This window comes from Suncus etruscus, chromosome X (assembly GCF_024139225.1).
Source record: "Suncus etruscus isolate mSunEtr1 chromosome X, mSunEtr1.pri.cur, whole genome shotgun sequence".
In the NCBI taxonomy this organism is placed as follows: Eukaryota; Metazoa; Chordata; class Mammalia; order Eulipotyphla; family Soricidae; genus Suncus; species Suncus etruscus.
The window spans coordinates 44,676,871-44,694,587 of NC_064868.1; the positions used below are offsets into that span (position 1 = coordinate 44,676,871).

General features: G+C 37.5%; 1 protein-coding gene across 14 annotated transcripts in view; it reads right to left on the reverse strand.

The window, feature by feature from the left end:
- Window positions 1–17,717, reverse strand: part of CASK (calcium/calmodulin dependent serine protein kinase) — a 515,778-nt gene that overhangs the window by 135,573 nt on the left and 362,488 nt on the right. For all 14 annotated transcript variants that reach the window (XM_049767194.1, XM_049767195.1, XM_049767192.1 and 11 more), the window contains exon 9: window positions 15,186–15,269. In XM_049767194.1, coding sequence (XP_049623151.1) covers window positions 15,186–15,269 — 84 coding nt within the window. The remainder of the gene's footprint in view (window positions 1–15,185; window positions 15,270–17,717) is intronic.

A 17,717-nucleotide genomic window follows, 5' to 3' on the forward strand; every position in this document is an offset into this window, starting at 1 on the left:
AGTGAAGGGTTTTTTCTTTTTTAGAAAATTAATATTTTATTTATAAAACCATGATTTGCAGTTATTGATAGTTGGATATTAGACATAAAATTATCACTGTTCCTCAATGAGTATTCCTAAGCTCTCTCCCAAGCTCCCACCTGCCACCTTAAGCGCATACTATAATTTGTTACTATAATTTTATTACTATAATTTGGATCTGTTTTCAGTGTTATTGATTCTCTGGTTTGGGCATATTACATTATTACATTCTTTAAAGGCCTCTAGAAAAACGTTTGAAAAGAAAAGTGATTTGTATTCCCACCACTCAGAGATAAATAGTACAATCAATGATTTATTGTCAGCTTTGAATATTGTAAATTATATTAATAAATCATATATGAGTTTATACATTAGATTTTATTATTTGGATTTTTGGCACACACCTGGCAGCGCTCAGGGGTTATTCCTGGCTCTGCACTCAGAAATTGCACATGGCAGGCTCAGAGGACAATATGGGATGCCAGAAATAAAACCCAGGTCATTCCCAGGTTGGCTGCATGCAAGGCAAACACTCTGCTGCTGTGCTATTGCTTCAGCCCCAGTACATTTGATTTTTGATTTTATATTTCACATAAAATATTTATTTAAGGGGCCGGGCGGTGGCGCTAAAGGTAAGGTGCGCCTGCCTTGCCTGCGCTAGCCTTGGACGGACCGCGGTTCGATCCCCCAGTGTCCCATATGGTCCCCCAAGCCAGGAGCAACTTCTGAGCACATAGCCAGGAGTAACCCCTGAGCGTTACCGGGTGTGGCCCAAAAACCAAAAAAAAAAATTTATTTAAGCACAATGATTACAAGCACAATGTAGTTGGGTTTCAGTCATAAACAGCACACACACACCCTTCACTAGAGCAACATTCACACCACCAATGCACCCACCTCCTTCTCAATACCTTTTTGTATTCAAGACTGGCATTCTACTTCTCTCATTCATTAAGACTGTCATAACAGCTGTTTAGATATTTCCCTAACTGCACCACTACTCTTTGTGGTGAGCTTATATTGTGAACCAGTCCTTCTGGCCCTCATCTCTATTGTCTCTGGAGATTATTACAATAATGTCCTTAATTTTTCTTAAAACCCATAGATGAGTGAGACTATTTTGTGTCTATCTCTCTTCCTCTGACTTACTTCACTCAGCATAATAGATTCCATGTACATCCGCATATAGGACAATTTCATGGCTTCATCTCTCCTGATGGCTGCATAGTATTTCATTGTGGATAAGAACCACAGTTTCTTTAGCCATTCATCTGTTGAAGGGCATCTTGGTTGTTTCCAGAGTCTGGCTATTGTAAATAGCTCTGCAATTAATATAGGTGTGAGGAAGGGGTTTTTGAATTGTATTGTGTTCCTAGGTTATATCTCTTGGAGTGGTATAGCTGGATCATATGGGAGCTCAATCTCCATTTTTTTGAGGAATCTCCATATTGTTTTCCATAGATGACATTCCCACCAACAGTGAATAAGAGTTCCTTTCTCTCCACATCCCCACCAGCAGTTTGTTCTCATTCTTTTTGATATGTGCCAGTCTCTGTGGCGTGAGATGGTACCTCATTGTTGTTTTGATTTTCATCTCCCTGATGGTGATGTGGTACATATTTCATGTGTATTTTGGCCATCTGTATTTCTTTGAGGAAGTATCTGTTCATTTCTTCTCCCCATTTTTTGATGGGATTAGATGTTTTCTTCCTGTTAAGTTCTGTCAGTATCTTGTATATTTTGGATATTATCCTTTATCGGATGGGTATTTGGTTAATAGTATCCCATTCTGTCAGTGGATTTTGTACCCTAGGCATTATGTCCTTTGAGATGCAGAATATTCTCAGCTTAAAATAGTCCCATTTGTTTATCTCTGCTTCTGTGTGGAGAGTGCTGTTTCCTCTTAGAAGAAGATGCCTTTAGTCTCAATATCATGGAGTGTTTACCTACATATGGTTCTGTATACCTTATAATTTCAGGCCTGATATCAAGGCCTTTAATCCATTTGGATTTGATCTTTGTGCATGGTGTTAGATGGGGGACTGAGTTCGCTTTTTTGCAAGTGGCAAACCAGTTGTGCCAACACCACTTGTTGAAGAGGCTTTCCTTGCTCCATTTTGGATGTCTTGCCCCTTTGTCAAAAATTACTTGATTGTATGTCTGTGGAACATTTTCTTAATACTCAAGTCCACTCCAGTGATCTGAGGATCTGTCTTTATTCCAATACCATGCTGTTTTAATAACTATTGCTTTGTAGTACCATTAAAAATTGGGGAAAGTAATGTCTCCCATATTCCTTTTCCCAAAGATTGCTTTAGACATGCGTGGATGTTTATGGTTCCAAATGAATTTCAGGAGTATTTGATCCACCTCTTTGATGAATTCATGGGTATCTTTAGAAGAATGGCATTAAATCTGCACAGTGCTTTGAGGAGTATTGCCATTTTAATGATATTATTTATCTGAAAGACTAGGTGGTTAGCCATTTTCGGGTCATCAGAGCTGCCATCTTCATTCCTCATGCCTTGTGTTGGCCTGTGTTGTTTTCCCATTGTCATGCTTATAGTGTGGGCTTTTCTGTGTTATAGTGTTCATTGGCTAGAAGGTGCACAAGGTCGTGAAAGCTGCTCTGGCTCCAAGGTTTGTGGGCAGGACAGCTCACCTCTGAAGAAGAGCCCTTATGGAACAGTGAACAGAGATCATCCAAACCCAGGCCACAGGATGGTTGTCCACGAGGTCTAGGTGGTCGGCGGAGGGGGTGGGGCATTGACGCACCTGAATGGAAGTCTCGCAGTCATTTGAATGGACTTGGCAGTAGGCGGAAAAGGTGGGACATTGCCACACCTGGCTGGAGTTTGAAAAGTTGTCCACACGGTCTGGGCGGTCGGTGGAAGGTGAAGGGGTTGCTGTAACTGAACAGAGGTCTCACAGTCTGCAAGGTCAAGCAGTAGATGGAGAGGGCAGGGCATTGCTGCACCTGGCCAGAGGTGTCACGTGGTCATCTGCAGTCTGTGAGGTAGATGGAGTAGGCGGAGCATTGCTGCACCTGGCTGGAAGTTTCATACAGTCATCTGCACAGTCTGGGTGGTTGGCAGAGGGTGCAGATTTTCAGTATTTTTATTGTGTATATGTACCACAGTTTCTTTTTTATTTATAATATCTTTAAGCATCTTGATTACAAATATGATTGTGATTAGGTTTCAGTCATGTAAAGAACACCCCTCTTCACCAGTGCAACATTCCCACCACCAATGTCCCAAATCTCCCTCTATCCCACCCCAACCCCACCTGTACTCTAGACAGGCTTTCCAGTTCTTTCATTCATTCACATGATTATGGTAGTTCTCAGTGTAGTTATTTCTATAACTGCACTCACCATTCTTTGTTGTGAGCTTCATGAAGTGAGCTGGAAGTTCCAGCCCACCTCTCATTGTCTCAGGATTGTTGCAAAAATGACTTTTATTTTTCTTAAAGATGAGTGAGACTATTCTGCATCTCTCTCTCTCCCTCTGACTTATTTCACTCAGTATGATAGATTCCATGTACATCCATGTATAGGAAAATTTCATGACTTCATCTCTCCTGATGGCTGCATAATATTTCATTGTGTTTATGTACCACAGTTTCTTTAGCCATTCATCTGTTGAAAGGCATCTTGGTTGTTTCCAGAGCCTGGCTATTGTAAATAGTACTGCAATAAATATAGGTGTGACAAAGGGGTTTTTGTATTGTATTCTTGTGTTCCTAGGGTATATCCCTAGGAGTGGTATAGCTGGATCATATGGGAGCTCAATCTCCATTTTTTTGGAGATATCGTTTTTCCATAGAGGTTGGACTAGACGACATTCCCACCAGCAGTGGATAAGAGTTCCTTTCTCTCCACATCCCCGCCAGCACTGACTGTTCTCGTTCTTTGTGTTGTGTGCCAATCTCTGTGGTGTGAGATGTACCACAGTTTTTAGCCACTTGTCTGTTCTTAGGCATATGTATTTTTCCAGATTAAGGCTATTATGAATAGTGCTTCAATGAACTTAGAGGAGTGCAGAGGGCTTTTCTGCATTGTGTTTTTCGCCCCTATGTGAATTTCTGGAAGTGGTATTACTGGATCATATTGGAACTCAATTTCTAGTTTTTGTTGTTGTTGTTTTTGAGTAATTCCCACATTGTTGTACAAAAAGATTGGTCAATAGAAAGTCCAACAAGCAGTGAATGAGAGTCCCATTCTCCTGTGCCAGGACTGGTTGTTGTTGTTCTTTGTAATGTGTGCCAGTCTTTGTGGTGTGACATAATATCTTATTATAGTTTTTATTTACATCTCCCTGATAAATAATGATGGTAATCATTTTCATGTGCCTTTTGGCCTTTTAAATTTATGGTAATTAGGATACAAATACTACCTACAGAATGTGAGAAAGTATTCACCTAATACCTATCTGATAAGGGGTTAATATCTACGATATATAAGGTACTGGCATAATTTAAAAAGAAAAGACATATAAACCTATTAAAAATGGGAAGAGGAGATGAGCTAACAGAAACTTCTTCATGGAGGCTTTATTTTTATTTCCAATGAATTTCGACTGTTAGTTTTACGTCTCAAACCTTGGTCTAGACATTACTGGTGATGTAGCCAGGTTCTATAAATACTTAAACTGCCAAGAAAACACTAATGAAAAGAGCCAAATGGGGTCAGTTCTTTTGAAACTATCCAGCAAGTTTTTTATTTATGTGTCTTATGTCTCAGACTTGTTTATTTAATTCTCCAAACTGATGTGACTGCATATGGTTCAAATATTCAATGTAGTTATAATTAAAAACATTACAGTTGTCTAAAACAATTCATGTACTTAGAAAATTTTATGAAGATTGTGAAGGTTTCCCAGACGAGATCTTGAGGGCACAACACAGAATATTTCCTAAGTGCACACCAGAAAAGGTAAGCTATCTCTGACAATAAAGGGCAGAGCCAGAGAAGATTGGCCACTCCACTTCAGAGCTGTGGACATCTTCTAGCCAATAAAACCCAACACATCACCTAGAAAACAACACACTTACAAGTGTGATAATGGGGTTGCAACACAAACCACTAACATGCATAAAGAATGCAGATGATAGCTCTGAAGACCGGACAAGTGCCAACCACCTAATTAGCATCTCAGATAAAGAGTTTAAAGAAGAAATATGGAGGAAACTCATAGAAATGAAAGGAAGCATCGATAAAGCTGAACAAAACACAAATAAGAATCAAGAGGATATGATAGACATCAGAAAATTCCAAATTGAATAAAACGACTGAAAAACTTGGTAGATAAAACGAAAACCTCCCGGGAAAGCCTCTAAAAAAGTAAAAGCAGTTGAATAGAGTCAATGAACTGGAAAATGAGAGGCATTACAACTCCATACAACAAAATAGATTGGAAAAGAGCCTTAAAGTAAATGATCAGGGTTTTATAGTTTTCTTTGTATAGGTCCTTCACGTCTTTCGTCAAGTTGACTCCAAGCCATTTAAGTTTGTGTGGCACTAGTGCAAATGGTGTTGTTTTCTTAATGTCCATTTCTTCCCTGTTGTTATTGGTATATAAAAAGGTCATTGATTTTTGTGTGTTAATTTTGTAGCCTGCCACATTGCCATATGAATCTATTGTTTCTAGAAGCTTTTTGGTAGTCTTTAGGGTTTTCTAAGTATAGTATCATGTAATCTGCAAACAGTGGAAGCTCGACTTCTTTCTTTCCTATCTGGATTCCCTTCATATGTTTTTGTTGCCTAATCACTATAGCAAGTACTTCCAGTACTATGTTGAAGTGTAGTGGTGAGAGGACAGCCTTGTCTTGTACCAGAATTTAGAGGAAAGGCTTTTAGTTTTTCTCCAATGAGGATAATATTTGCCATTGACTTGTGGTAGATGGCCTTAACTATATTGAGAAAGGTTCCTTTCATTCCCATCTTGTTGAGAAGTTTTTTTTTTATCAAGAATGAGTGTTGGACCTTATCATATACTTTCTCTGTATCTATTGATATGACCATGTGATTTTTATGTTTCTTGTTGTTAATGTTGTGTATTATTTTGATAGATTTACGGATGCTAAACCATCCTTGCATTCCTGGGATGAAACCTACATGATCATTATTAATGATCTTTTTGATGAGGCATCAGATCCTATTTGGCAGGATTTTGTTGAGATCTTTGCATCTGTGTTCATCAGGGATATTGGTCTGTAATTTTCTTTTTTCGCAGTATCTCTGTCTGGTTTTGGTTTCAAAATGATGTTGGCTTCACAAAAGCTATTTGGAAAAGTTCCCATTTATTCAATTTCATTAAACAGCCTGGCCAGGATTGGTAGTAGTTCCTCCGGAAAGGTTTTTAAGAATTCATTCGTTAATCCATCTGGGCCTGGGATTTTGTTTTGGGGCAGACATTTGATTACCGTTTTAATTTCCTCAATAGTGATGCAGGTGTTTGATATGCTACATCCTCCTTATTCAAGCGTGGAAGGTTATAAAAGTCCAAGAATTTACCCATTTCTTCCAGGTTCTCATGATTAGAGGCATAGAGTTTCTCAAAGTAGTCTCTTTTGAATTGTTTTTTGGGTTTCCAGTTCATTGATTTCTGCTCTAAGCTTTGTTATATTCTTCTGTCTCCCAATTTTTGATCCCCTTTGTTGATCATTTTCTAATTTTATAAGCTGTGTAATTAAGCTGTTCCGGTAATCCCCTTCTTCCTTCCTGATGTGTACTTGCAAAGCTATAAAATTTCCTCTCAGTACCACTTTTGCTGTGTCCCATAGATTCTGATAGTTTGTGTCTTCATTGTCATTTGTTTCCAGGATAGTTTTGATTTCCTCTTTGATATCATCTCGGACCCACTAGCCAGACTCTGGAAACAACCAAGATTCCCTTCAACATGTGAATGGCTAAAGAAACTGTGGTACATATACACAATAAAATGTTATTCAACCATCAGGAGAGATGAAGTGATGATATTTTCCTATACGTGGATGTACATGGAATCTATTTTGCAATAATTCTCAGAGACAAAAGAGAGGAGGGCTGGAAGGTACAGCTTATGACATGAAGCTCACCACAAAGAGTGATGAGTGCAGTTAGAGAAATAACTAAGTGAATGAATGAAGGAAGTAGAAAGCTAGTCTAGAGTACAGGCAGGGGGTGGGAGGAGGGAGATTTGGGACATTGATGATGGGAATGTTGAACTGGTGAAGGGGGTGTTCTGTACATGACTAAAACCCAACTACAATCATATTTGTAATCAAGGTGTTTAAATAAAGATATTAATAAAAAAGCAAATGATCAGACAATGGAAAAATTCCTCTAAGAATAGGATGTGACTATAGGAGGCATCACTTTCCCCAATTTTAATTTGTACTATAAAGCCATAGTCATTAAAACAGCATGGTATTGGAATAAAGACAGACTCTCATATCAGTGGAATAGACGAGTATTCAGAGAATATTCCCCAGACATACAATCAACTAATATTTGTTAAATGGTCAAGAAACGCAAAATGAAACAAGGGAAGTCTCTTCAACAATTGATGTTGGACAACTAGTCAGCCACATGCAGAACAGCAATTTCAGACCTCTGTCTAACACCATACACAAAGGTCAAATCCAAATAGATTCAAGTCCATGATATCAGACCAAAAACCATACAGTACATAGAAAAGCATGTAGGTAAAACACTCTATGAAATTGAGACTAAAGGCATCTTCGAGGAGGAAAAAGCACTCTCCATAGAAGTGAAAGTAGAGATAAACAGATACAACTATTTTAAGCTGAGAAGCTTCTGCACCTCAAAGGAAATAGTGACTAGGACACAAAAGCCACACACAGAATGGGAAGAACTATTCACCCAATACTCATCAGATAAGGGTCTAATATCTAAGATATACAAGATACTGACAGAACTTAACAAGAAAAATATCATCTAACCCCATCAACAAATGGGCAGTAGAAAAGAGCAGACACTTCCTCAAAGAAGAAATATAAATGGCCAAAAGGCATGTGAAAAAATGCTCCACATCATTACCAGGGAATTACAAATCAAAATGACAATGAAGTCCCATCTTATGCCACAGAGACTGGAATATATCATAAAGAACAAGAATAACCAGTACTGGTGGGGATGTGGAGAGAAAGGAACTCTTATTCACTGCTTGTGGGAATGTTTTCTAGTCCAGTCTTTATGAAAAACATTGACACACCCAGACATAAGACACCTCCAGATATATCTGCAGATTTTACTGGAACAGTGACCTGATAAATCCTCAAGAAATAAGTTAGGCAGCAGGCCCATTGGTGGATGTTAATTATAACCCCTACATGGATTACTGGCAACCATTCTGAAATTCATGACATAGTAGTAACATTACAATTTCTTATTATTTGGCATTGCCTCCCTTGAAAAATTATAGGCCAAAATTTCCCTCTGCTCAGGGAAATTTTCAATACCAAAAGTCTACAAAGAGTTTCCCATCTGGCCAAATAAATCTGCATCTCAAAAGCCTAGGACCAGGTAACATGCAATCTCCCTTTTCTGGTTCAACTTCTAAGTGGTAAACAAACAGTTTCTATCTTTCTGCCATCTGGCCAGCTCCCATATTGTAGCAAAACAAGTTTTTCATCTTTTGTCATAAGATCCTCCTTTTTAAACTAGCTATACCCCCTTCTCCTTATTATGCTAGATCCTCCTTTCTAGCTCAGGACTTTGCACCTATACTGCAAACCGAGCCTGCCAGTAGCGATTTCTGAGCTTAGAGCCAGGAATAACCCCTGAGCAATTCTGGGTGTGACCCAGAAAACAAAACAACCAAAAAGGAAATGTTCTGTCCTGTACTGTATGTACAATACAACAGCCACTGGGCACATGTGGTACTGAGCACTTGAGTTTAGCTAGTGCAAAAAGATCAATATTAGTTTCATTCAGTATTAACTTAAATGAAAAAAGTCATGCATGACCAGTGGCTATTGCACTGGCAAGTGCAACTTTATAAAGTACAGGATTCCCAAACATATATTTCCTGGATCTGCAAAGGTCAGCGAGTCAAGAGACCTACAAACTGAGAAATCAGAGAAGCATGTAGACTATACTTTTGTAAGTTGCAACAATCAATTAAGTAAATTCCCACATTTTAACTCACCATTTTCTAAGAAAACCGCAAAAAAAAAAACCTTATCTCATACAGACTGTATTTATATAAAATTTCTTCAACATGCTTCTTTGTAGGGAAATGTGGATTCTAAATATATAAATAATCGAGTCAAAGGATGGCTTCTAGGACAGACTGATTCTCTCCAGAACTTCTTCCCTAGATATGCTCAGCTACTCACATACCCTTCTAGCTCTATCCCTTTCATTCACCAGTATTAGAATGGAAGTATACCTTCTTCAGGGACACATACAACTTCTCAGGTAGTGTATACTACAGTAAATCCCATGCATTCTAATACTACTTTGAGAAAAATGTGATCGTTGTATCTAGTATCACACATTAATATACAATAGTTTTATTCATAAATATAGAATAATAAAATGAAAGCTAAGAATATATGTGATATTAATTCAAATCACATGTAGGGCTCCATAAACTTTTTAGTTGTGGTGCTCTAGAAAAATGCCCTATCCACTGTATTATCTCTCCAGCCCCATCATAAACTCTGATTAAAACATAGCTTGGGGCTAGAGAGATAGCATGGAGGTAAGGTGTTTGCCTTTCATCCAGAAGGACGGTGGTTCGAATCCTGGCATCCCATATTGGTCCTCTGCACCTGCCAGGAGTGATTTCTAAGTGTAAAGCCAGGAGTAACCCCTGAGTGCTGCTTGGTTTGACCCAAAACCAAAACCAAAATGAAACAAAACAGAAACAAACAAACAAAAAAAACAACCATAGTTTGAAAGATAGCCTAAAGACGACAGTAATGTTTTCTGATGATACAAAAATCTTTTTCTTTCAAGATTGTTATTTTGAAATTGGTAAAGAGATTAAATGCCAGAATAAATGTATGAAAGAGGAACAATGTCTGTTGGATATTTATACTATAACAAATAATGAAGCAGACATAAATTTATTAATAAAAATAGCCCAAGGAATTTCACACCATACACAAAAGGTAATTCAAAATGGATTAGAGACCTTGCTATCTGACATGATTCTGTAAATTATATTGAGGAAAAAAAGACATAAAAGATAAACAAAAAGGACTAAGAAGCCCCTGCACTGCAAAGTAAATGATGATCAGACTAAAAGGAAATCCTACAGACTGGGAGAAAATATTTGCTCAACACTCATCTCAGAAAGTGTTAATACCCAAGATTTATAAAGCACATAAAAATTTAATAATTAAGAATTCACTACTCATAACCCAAATATTCCACCTCCTAGCATTTACCTCAAGGGCCCCCAAACCTTTTTTTTGAACAGATATCTGTGTCCCTATATTTACTGCAGCCATTTGCTCAATAGCCAAGATTTGGATCAACCTGAGTAGCGATGACAGTTGACTATATAAAAATTGTGGTTTAGGGGCCGGAGAGATGATAGCACAGCAGTGGGCCATTTGCCTTGCATGCAGAAGGATGGTGGTTCGAATCCTGGCATCCCATATTGTCCCCTGAGCCTGCCAGGGGCAATCTCTGAGCGTAGCACCAGGAGTGGCCCCTGACCACTGCCGGGTGTGACCCAAAAACCAAAAAAAAATTGTGGTTTATATACACAATGAAACATAACTCAGCTCCAAGATGAAATAGTGTAAAACTAGAGGCTATGACACTGAGTACAGTTAGACAGAAAGGGGCACATACAAAATGATTTTTTCTCAAATATGTGATATAAAGAAACCTAATAAAGCAATAGCAAATGGCCAAAAGCAGTATAAGAGTTAGTCTACAGAACTGAGTTTATTAAGGGCATGGATGGAAGGTGCCATGAGTCATCAGTGAGGGAACAGTGACACTCTGGTAGTAGGTGTATTGTTGGAATATTGTATTCCTGAAAATGTCATTAACAGTATTGTGAATCACAATCACAACAGTATACTGGTATCATTAACAGTATTAAAATCTATAAGCATTATTGTAGGACTTTATATAGTATATTGTATTAACACTAACTATTATAAATCACTATTGTTAAACAAGCTTTATCATTAATATTCTAAATCACAATACAATTGGAAAAAGAAGATAACAATAGTGTTTATAAATTATAGCTGATTAAATAGGCTGAGATTTTTTATAGAACTATTACAACTTATGCTTCAGAGCAAGGAATGAATTCTTCAGTGGACATATCAGATTAATCAAAGGGTCTGTTTCAGTATCCACAGCTCCACACTTCTACATGACTAGAGTTAAGGCAGAGAAGAATAGTTGTTTTTTTCACTTTGTTTACTACTTGTTTTATATCACACTGAGTGGTGCTCAAGGAATTTTTGGGACTTCAGTACACATTCAGTGACTGAGTTATCTTTCTGGCCCAAAGAAGGGTAGTCTCTTAAGTGATTGTAGTGGTATTAAATGTGCCACAACCACAAATGGGAATAGGTCACATCCCTCAAGTGTGCTGAGTGGAAACTAGTTCTTAGAATTATTTTGTCATGGGATTCAAAATGTGAAATTTCTATGACATGAAACTAACTCTTTTAAAACATATTTATATGGGACTGGTGCAATAGCAGCATGGAGAGGGTGCTTGCTTTACACATGGCTGACTGTGGTTCAATTTCTGGCGGCATCTCATATGGTCCCTCAAACCCACCAGGAGTGATACCTGAGCACAGAGCCATGAGTAACTTTTGAGCACTGCTATGCATAACCCAAAAATAAATGAAAAGAAAAAAATTGGTTTTGAGCTATACCCAGCAGTTTTGTTCCTGGCTCTGCACTCTGGGATCACTCCTGGTGATGCTCTAGGGAACACATAGAGTTTCAGAGATTGAACCAGGATTGGCTGTGTGCAAGGTAAATGCCCTACCTGTGGTACTATCTCTCTGGTCCCTTAAAATTTATTTAGTACAATCATAATGACATGTGGTCACCACTTCCATCTAGTTTCAAAACATATTCATCACCCCTCCAAAATATTCTCATACTCATTATGTAGTCACTTCTCAGCACCTGGAAGTCATTAATTTGCTTTCTGTCTCTATAGCTTTATAGGCAAAAATATTGAGATTATAAACAAATAGAATATGTGACTTTAAATAGTGTGTCCTTTAATATATGGATAGCCAGTTAAAATTGTTTTGTGATTTTAGGGGTAGAACACAGTTTACTATACTCCATATCTATAACTCTAAATTATTTTGCCATACCTGGCAGTGCTCAGGGCTTACTTCTGACTCTGCACTCAGGAATCACTCCTGGCACTGCTTTGGGGACCATATGAGATGCTGAGGATTGAATCCAGATTGGCTGCATGCAAGGCAAAAGCCCTACCTGCTGTGCTATCGCTCTGGCTCTAATTTTTTAATGAAATAACATTGTACCATAACCTTTTGTAAGTTTTTTTTATTAAAAAGAACTTTATTTAAAGGACTGGAGTGGTGGCACAGCAGTAGGGCGTTTGCCTTGCATGCGGCTGACCTAGCTGTTCCATATGGCCTTCCAAGCCAGGAGTGATTTCTGAGTGCATAGTCAGGAGTGACCCCTGAACATCACCGAGCATGGCCCAAAACCAAAAAAATAAAATAAAATAAAATAAAATAAAATAAAATAAAATAAAATAAACTTTATTTGAGCACATGGTTACAAAATAGTTCATTGTTGGGTTTCACTCATGCAATGTACATCATCCTTCACAAGTGCAGCATTCCTGTCACCCATGTCTCCTCTTTCTCTCCCACCTTCACCCCATCCCCCACCTCTGTGATGCTCTAGGGCTGGCAAATTTTTTTCTCTCCTCATTTCTTTTTGACACTGTGTGTTGCACTATTGTTAATAGAAGGGTGCCTTGCCTGTTAGTTTCTCCACTTTCAGCATCGATATCTTTCCAGAGTAATCATTTCCATCTATCATTGTCCTAGTAAACCCTTCTCTACTCTAGCTACACTCATTGCTCTTAATAGCGAGCGTTCTATGCTGAATTTTGTCTCAGGGTATTATTACCATACAAAATCTTGTTTTTCTTCTATCCCAATAGAGATATTATTCTATGTCTATCCCTTTCCCTTTGCTCATTTCACTCAGCATAATAGTCTCCATGTCCTATCCATGTATAAGCAAATTTTATGACTTCATTTTCCCTAATGGCAACATAGTATTCCATTGTGTGGATATATCAGTTTCTTTAGCCACTTATTGTGGCTATTGTAAAAAGTGCTGTGCTGAACATAGACGTGTAGAGGGCCTTATTGAACTGTGTTTTTATATTCCTGGAGTATATCTTTAGGAGTGGTCAAATGGAAGCTCAATTTCTAGATTTTGAGAAATTTCCATATTGTTTTCCAAATATACTGGACCAGTCCGCATTCCCAACAGCAGTGAATGAGTCCCATTCTCCCCACATCCACACCAGCACTGGCTGTTCCTAGTATTTGTATGTGCATATATGTGTGTGTGTGTGTGTGTTTGTGTGGTATGTGCTAGTCTCTGTAGTATGAGATGATATATCATTGTTGTTTTGATTTGCATCTCCCTGATGATTAGATGAGAAGAACTTTCTCATGTGCCTTTGGGTCATCTGTATTTCTTCTTTAAAATGTTATCTGTTCAATTCTTCTGGCCATTTTTTGATGGTGTTAGATTTCTTTCTTATAAGTTCTTATGTGTTTTAAATACTGAACCCTTATCTGATGGGCATTGGGCGAAAAGATTCTCCCATTCCATGGGTAGCCTTTTGTATCCTAGGCACTATTTGCTCTGAGGAACAAAGCTTCTGAGTTTAATGTGGTCTCATGTGTTTATCCTTGCTTTCATTTGCTTGATCGGAAGTGTTTCTTCCTTGAGGATGTCTTTGGCGTCAATGTTATAAACTGTTCTGTATATGTTTTTCTCAATATATCTATGGTTTCAGGGCTGACATCAAGGTCTTTAATCCATCTTGATTTTATCTTTTAGCATGGTGCTAAGGAGATGTTTGAGTTCATATTTTTTCATTTTGTTGACCACTTTTCCCAGCACCATTTGTTGAAAAGGCTTACTTAGTTTCACTTTATGTTCCTTGCTTCTTTAACAAAAGTTAATTGTTCATAAACCTTTGGGTACATCTCCAGATATTTAAATATATTTAATTGATCTAAGGGTGTGTCTTTATTCCAATGCCATGCTGATTTACTACTCTGTATAGTACAGTTTAAAGTTGGGGAAAGTGATTCCTTCCATCTTTTTTTTTTGCCAAGGCTTGCTTTAGCTATTTGTGTATATTTATTGTTCCATATGAATTTCAGGAGAATTCGATCCACTTCTTTGAAAAATGTCATGGGTATTCTTATAGGAATTATATTCAGTTTGTACAATACTTTGGGAAGTATTGCCATTTTAATGATATTGATCCTCTTAATCCACAATCATTTCTTTGTGTCTTCTTTTATTTCTTGAAGCAGTGTTTTGTAGTTTTCTTTATATATCTTTCACCTCTTTCATTAAAGTACTTGATTTTCTGAGGTACAATTGTGAATGGATTGTGTTCTTAATATCTTTTTCTTCTGTTATTTTTGTATAGAAAATACATTGATCTTGCATATTAATTTTGTAGCCTGCCACTGTACAAGTCTACTGTTCTAGAAGCTTTTATCTGTGGAGTCTTTAGGATTTTTAGGATACAGTATCATGTCATCTGCAAACAATGAAACCTTCACTTCTTCCTTTCCTATGTGGAGGCTCTTGGTGTCTTTCTTGTCTAATTGTGATGGCAAGTATTTCCTGCACTATAGTGAATAGAAGTCACAAGAGGAGGCAACCTTGTCTTGTGCCAGATTTTAAGGAAAGGCTTTTAGTTTTTCCGCACTGAGTATCATGTTTGCATTTGCGATAAATGACTTTGACAATATTGAGGAAAACAAAAAATCTATTGAAATGGTGGGAATTTTTGGAATAAAGAACTCAGCTCTAAGGAGAAAAGTTGTCAATGCTAGGATATATTTGTGGGCACTGAAATGGAAAAAAATTATCACTGTCTTTCTTTGGCTTTTTGGTTACTTTTAAAATTTACCTTTAGCTTCCTCCTTGCATTAAACTTCCTCAGTTGTTCTACTGTTTCTGGCAGATGAATCTTGTAAGCATAACGGTCTCGCTCCTGTAAAAGAAGGAAGGTAATAAATATATACATTTAAAAAAGTGAAAAACACAAGCTCAAAACACAAATAATTCTTTTTTAAATTATTTATTCACCATGAAATAATAATTAGTCATTCATGACTGGGTTTCATACATATAATGTTCCACCATCAATCCCTTCACCAGTGCAACATTCCCACCACCAATGCCCCCATCTTCCTCCTCCCTCCCCCACTTGTTTTCAAGATAGGCATTCTATTTCACTCACTACAATTGTCATGATAGTTGTTACTGTAGTTATTTCTCTAACTGCACTCACTACTCTTTGTGATGAGCTTCGTATCATGAGCCCTCAACTCTTCTAGCCCTCAACTCTATTTCTCTGGGCATTATTACAATAATGTCTTTTATTTTTCTTAAAACTCATAGATGAGTGAGACTATTCTGCATCTATCTCTCTCCCTCTAACTTATTTTACTCAGCATAATAGGTTCCATGTCCATCCACGTATGGGAAAATTTTATGACTTCATCTTTCCTGACAGCTACATAATATTCCATTGTGTATATATGTAACATTTTATTTAGCCATTCATCTGTTGAAGGCCATCTTGCTTGTTTCCAGATTCTGGATATTGCAATGCAAGTGGAGAAGTACTTTCTTATATTTACTCTTTGCATGGTTTACTGTACTGTTGCTGACAGGGTTTCATGCATAACACTTTACCACTTTGTAGCATCTTTTCCTCCTGGTTGAATGCTTTCCTCTGCCATAGATTTCCCTTCTCTGTCCAATTCCCCAATCCCCTCAAGTTGGAAGTTTCCTACTGCATATAATTGTCTTTGGGCATTCCTTATACCATCATTGTTTCCCGCATTATATTCATCCCACATATAAGAAAGATCATTCTGTGTCAGTCTCTTTCCCTTTGAAAAGTCTAATTTCTTGGCTTTGTTTTGATTTGGTGTGATGCTTGGGTCACATACAGCATGCACCGAAGTTACTTCTGGCTCTCCTGTCAGGAATCATTCCTAGTGATCTTGGGTGACCATATGGGATTCCAGGAATTGAACTTTGATTGGCTGTGTGCAAGGCAAGCACCCTTCCTGCTATAGTATCTCTCCAGTCTGAAAGTCTAAGTTTTTAAGTGTGAGACTAATATTGAATTCTAGAGGTCTAGGTATTTTGTTTCACTATACTGGTAAATATAATCAAATAAAAGATGAGGCCAAAAATAAAGTATTATTTTATTTTCAGGAAAAAGGGGGGCAATTTTTAGGTAGAAGGCTATGCAGCTTTCTTAAAACCTAAGAAGTTACCTTTGACAGTTTTTCAGAAGAATCGAATTAAACAAATATCTTTGAACTAATACAAACTTTCAAGGCCATCTAATCTACCTATTTCCCCATGTGGGAGAAAACTCTTTCAATTTCTGATGGCTGTTCATTCCATTTGACTCTGCCCAGAAGGAGAAAATTACTTTAAGGCAGACCAATTCAGTTTTACAAAAGTGAAAAATGCTTTTACTTGCTTTTACTAAACTTAGACCCACTTGCAGTTTGTTTGGGTTATTCTTATATTCTGGTGCATCATATCAAAAACATACCATCTTTTGCATAAAAATCCCCCTGAAGGGATCAAAAGCTTAACGGGCTACAGTGTTTATCTGCATGCAATCTGAATCTGAACAATGACATTGTATGAGGCCCAAGCATCACTGGGTGCAACCTGGAGCATGTATCCAGGAATAACCCCCGAGCACTCCAGGATTACCCCTGAGTACTGCTGGCTGTGGACTCAAAACAAACAAAAATCCACAAAGAGTTAAGAGAAAGATCATGGTACTAGTAAATCTATACTACTGCATTAACTATGTTTTAAAAAATACATTTCTAGGCTCAATATGGAGCCTTTGCTGCCCAGAGTCCTTTGTCAGGAAACCAAACTTATGTGTTCCGTAATGTGTCACTTGACCAGAAACGCAGTTACCTAGTTATTCAGTATCCCAAACCTGATCTCTATACCTACTTCTTTGTTACTTGCCATTTCTAAATAAGGTCAGATATCAACTATATTATAAATGACATTGTGCAGTTTATATTCATTACTGTCCAGTTTCTTTCACTCAAAGTAAATATGTTTAACTTCACTTGTGCTTTTGCATATATTAATAGTCTGTTCATATTTCTTGCAGTGGTATTTCATTGTGAAAATACACAATTTATTTATTCTATAAACTTTGGGTTGTTCAATTTTTAAGTGTTTCTAGCTTTAAAATATTATTTAAACTACTGTGATTTACAATACTGTCAATGATAAGTTCATAATACAACATTCTAGCAACACACCCTCTACCAGTGTGTCTGCTTCCTCCCACCATTGTCTCATTTTCCCATATCCTAAACCTGCTTGTCCAAATTTTTAGCTAATAACATGTAAAGTTGTTATGGACATTAGTATACAAGTC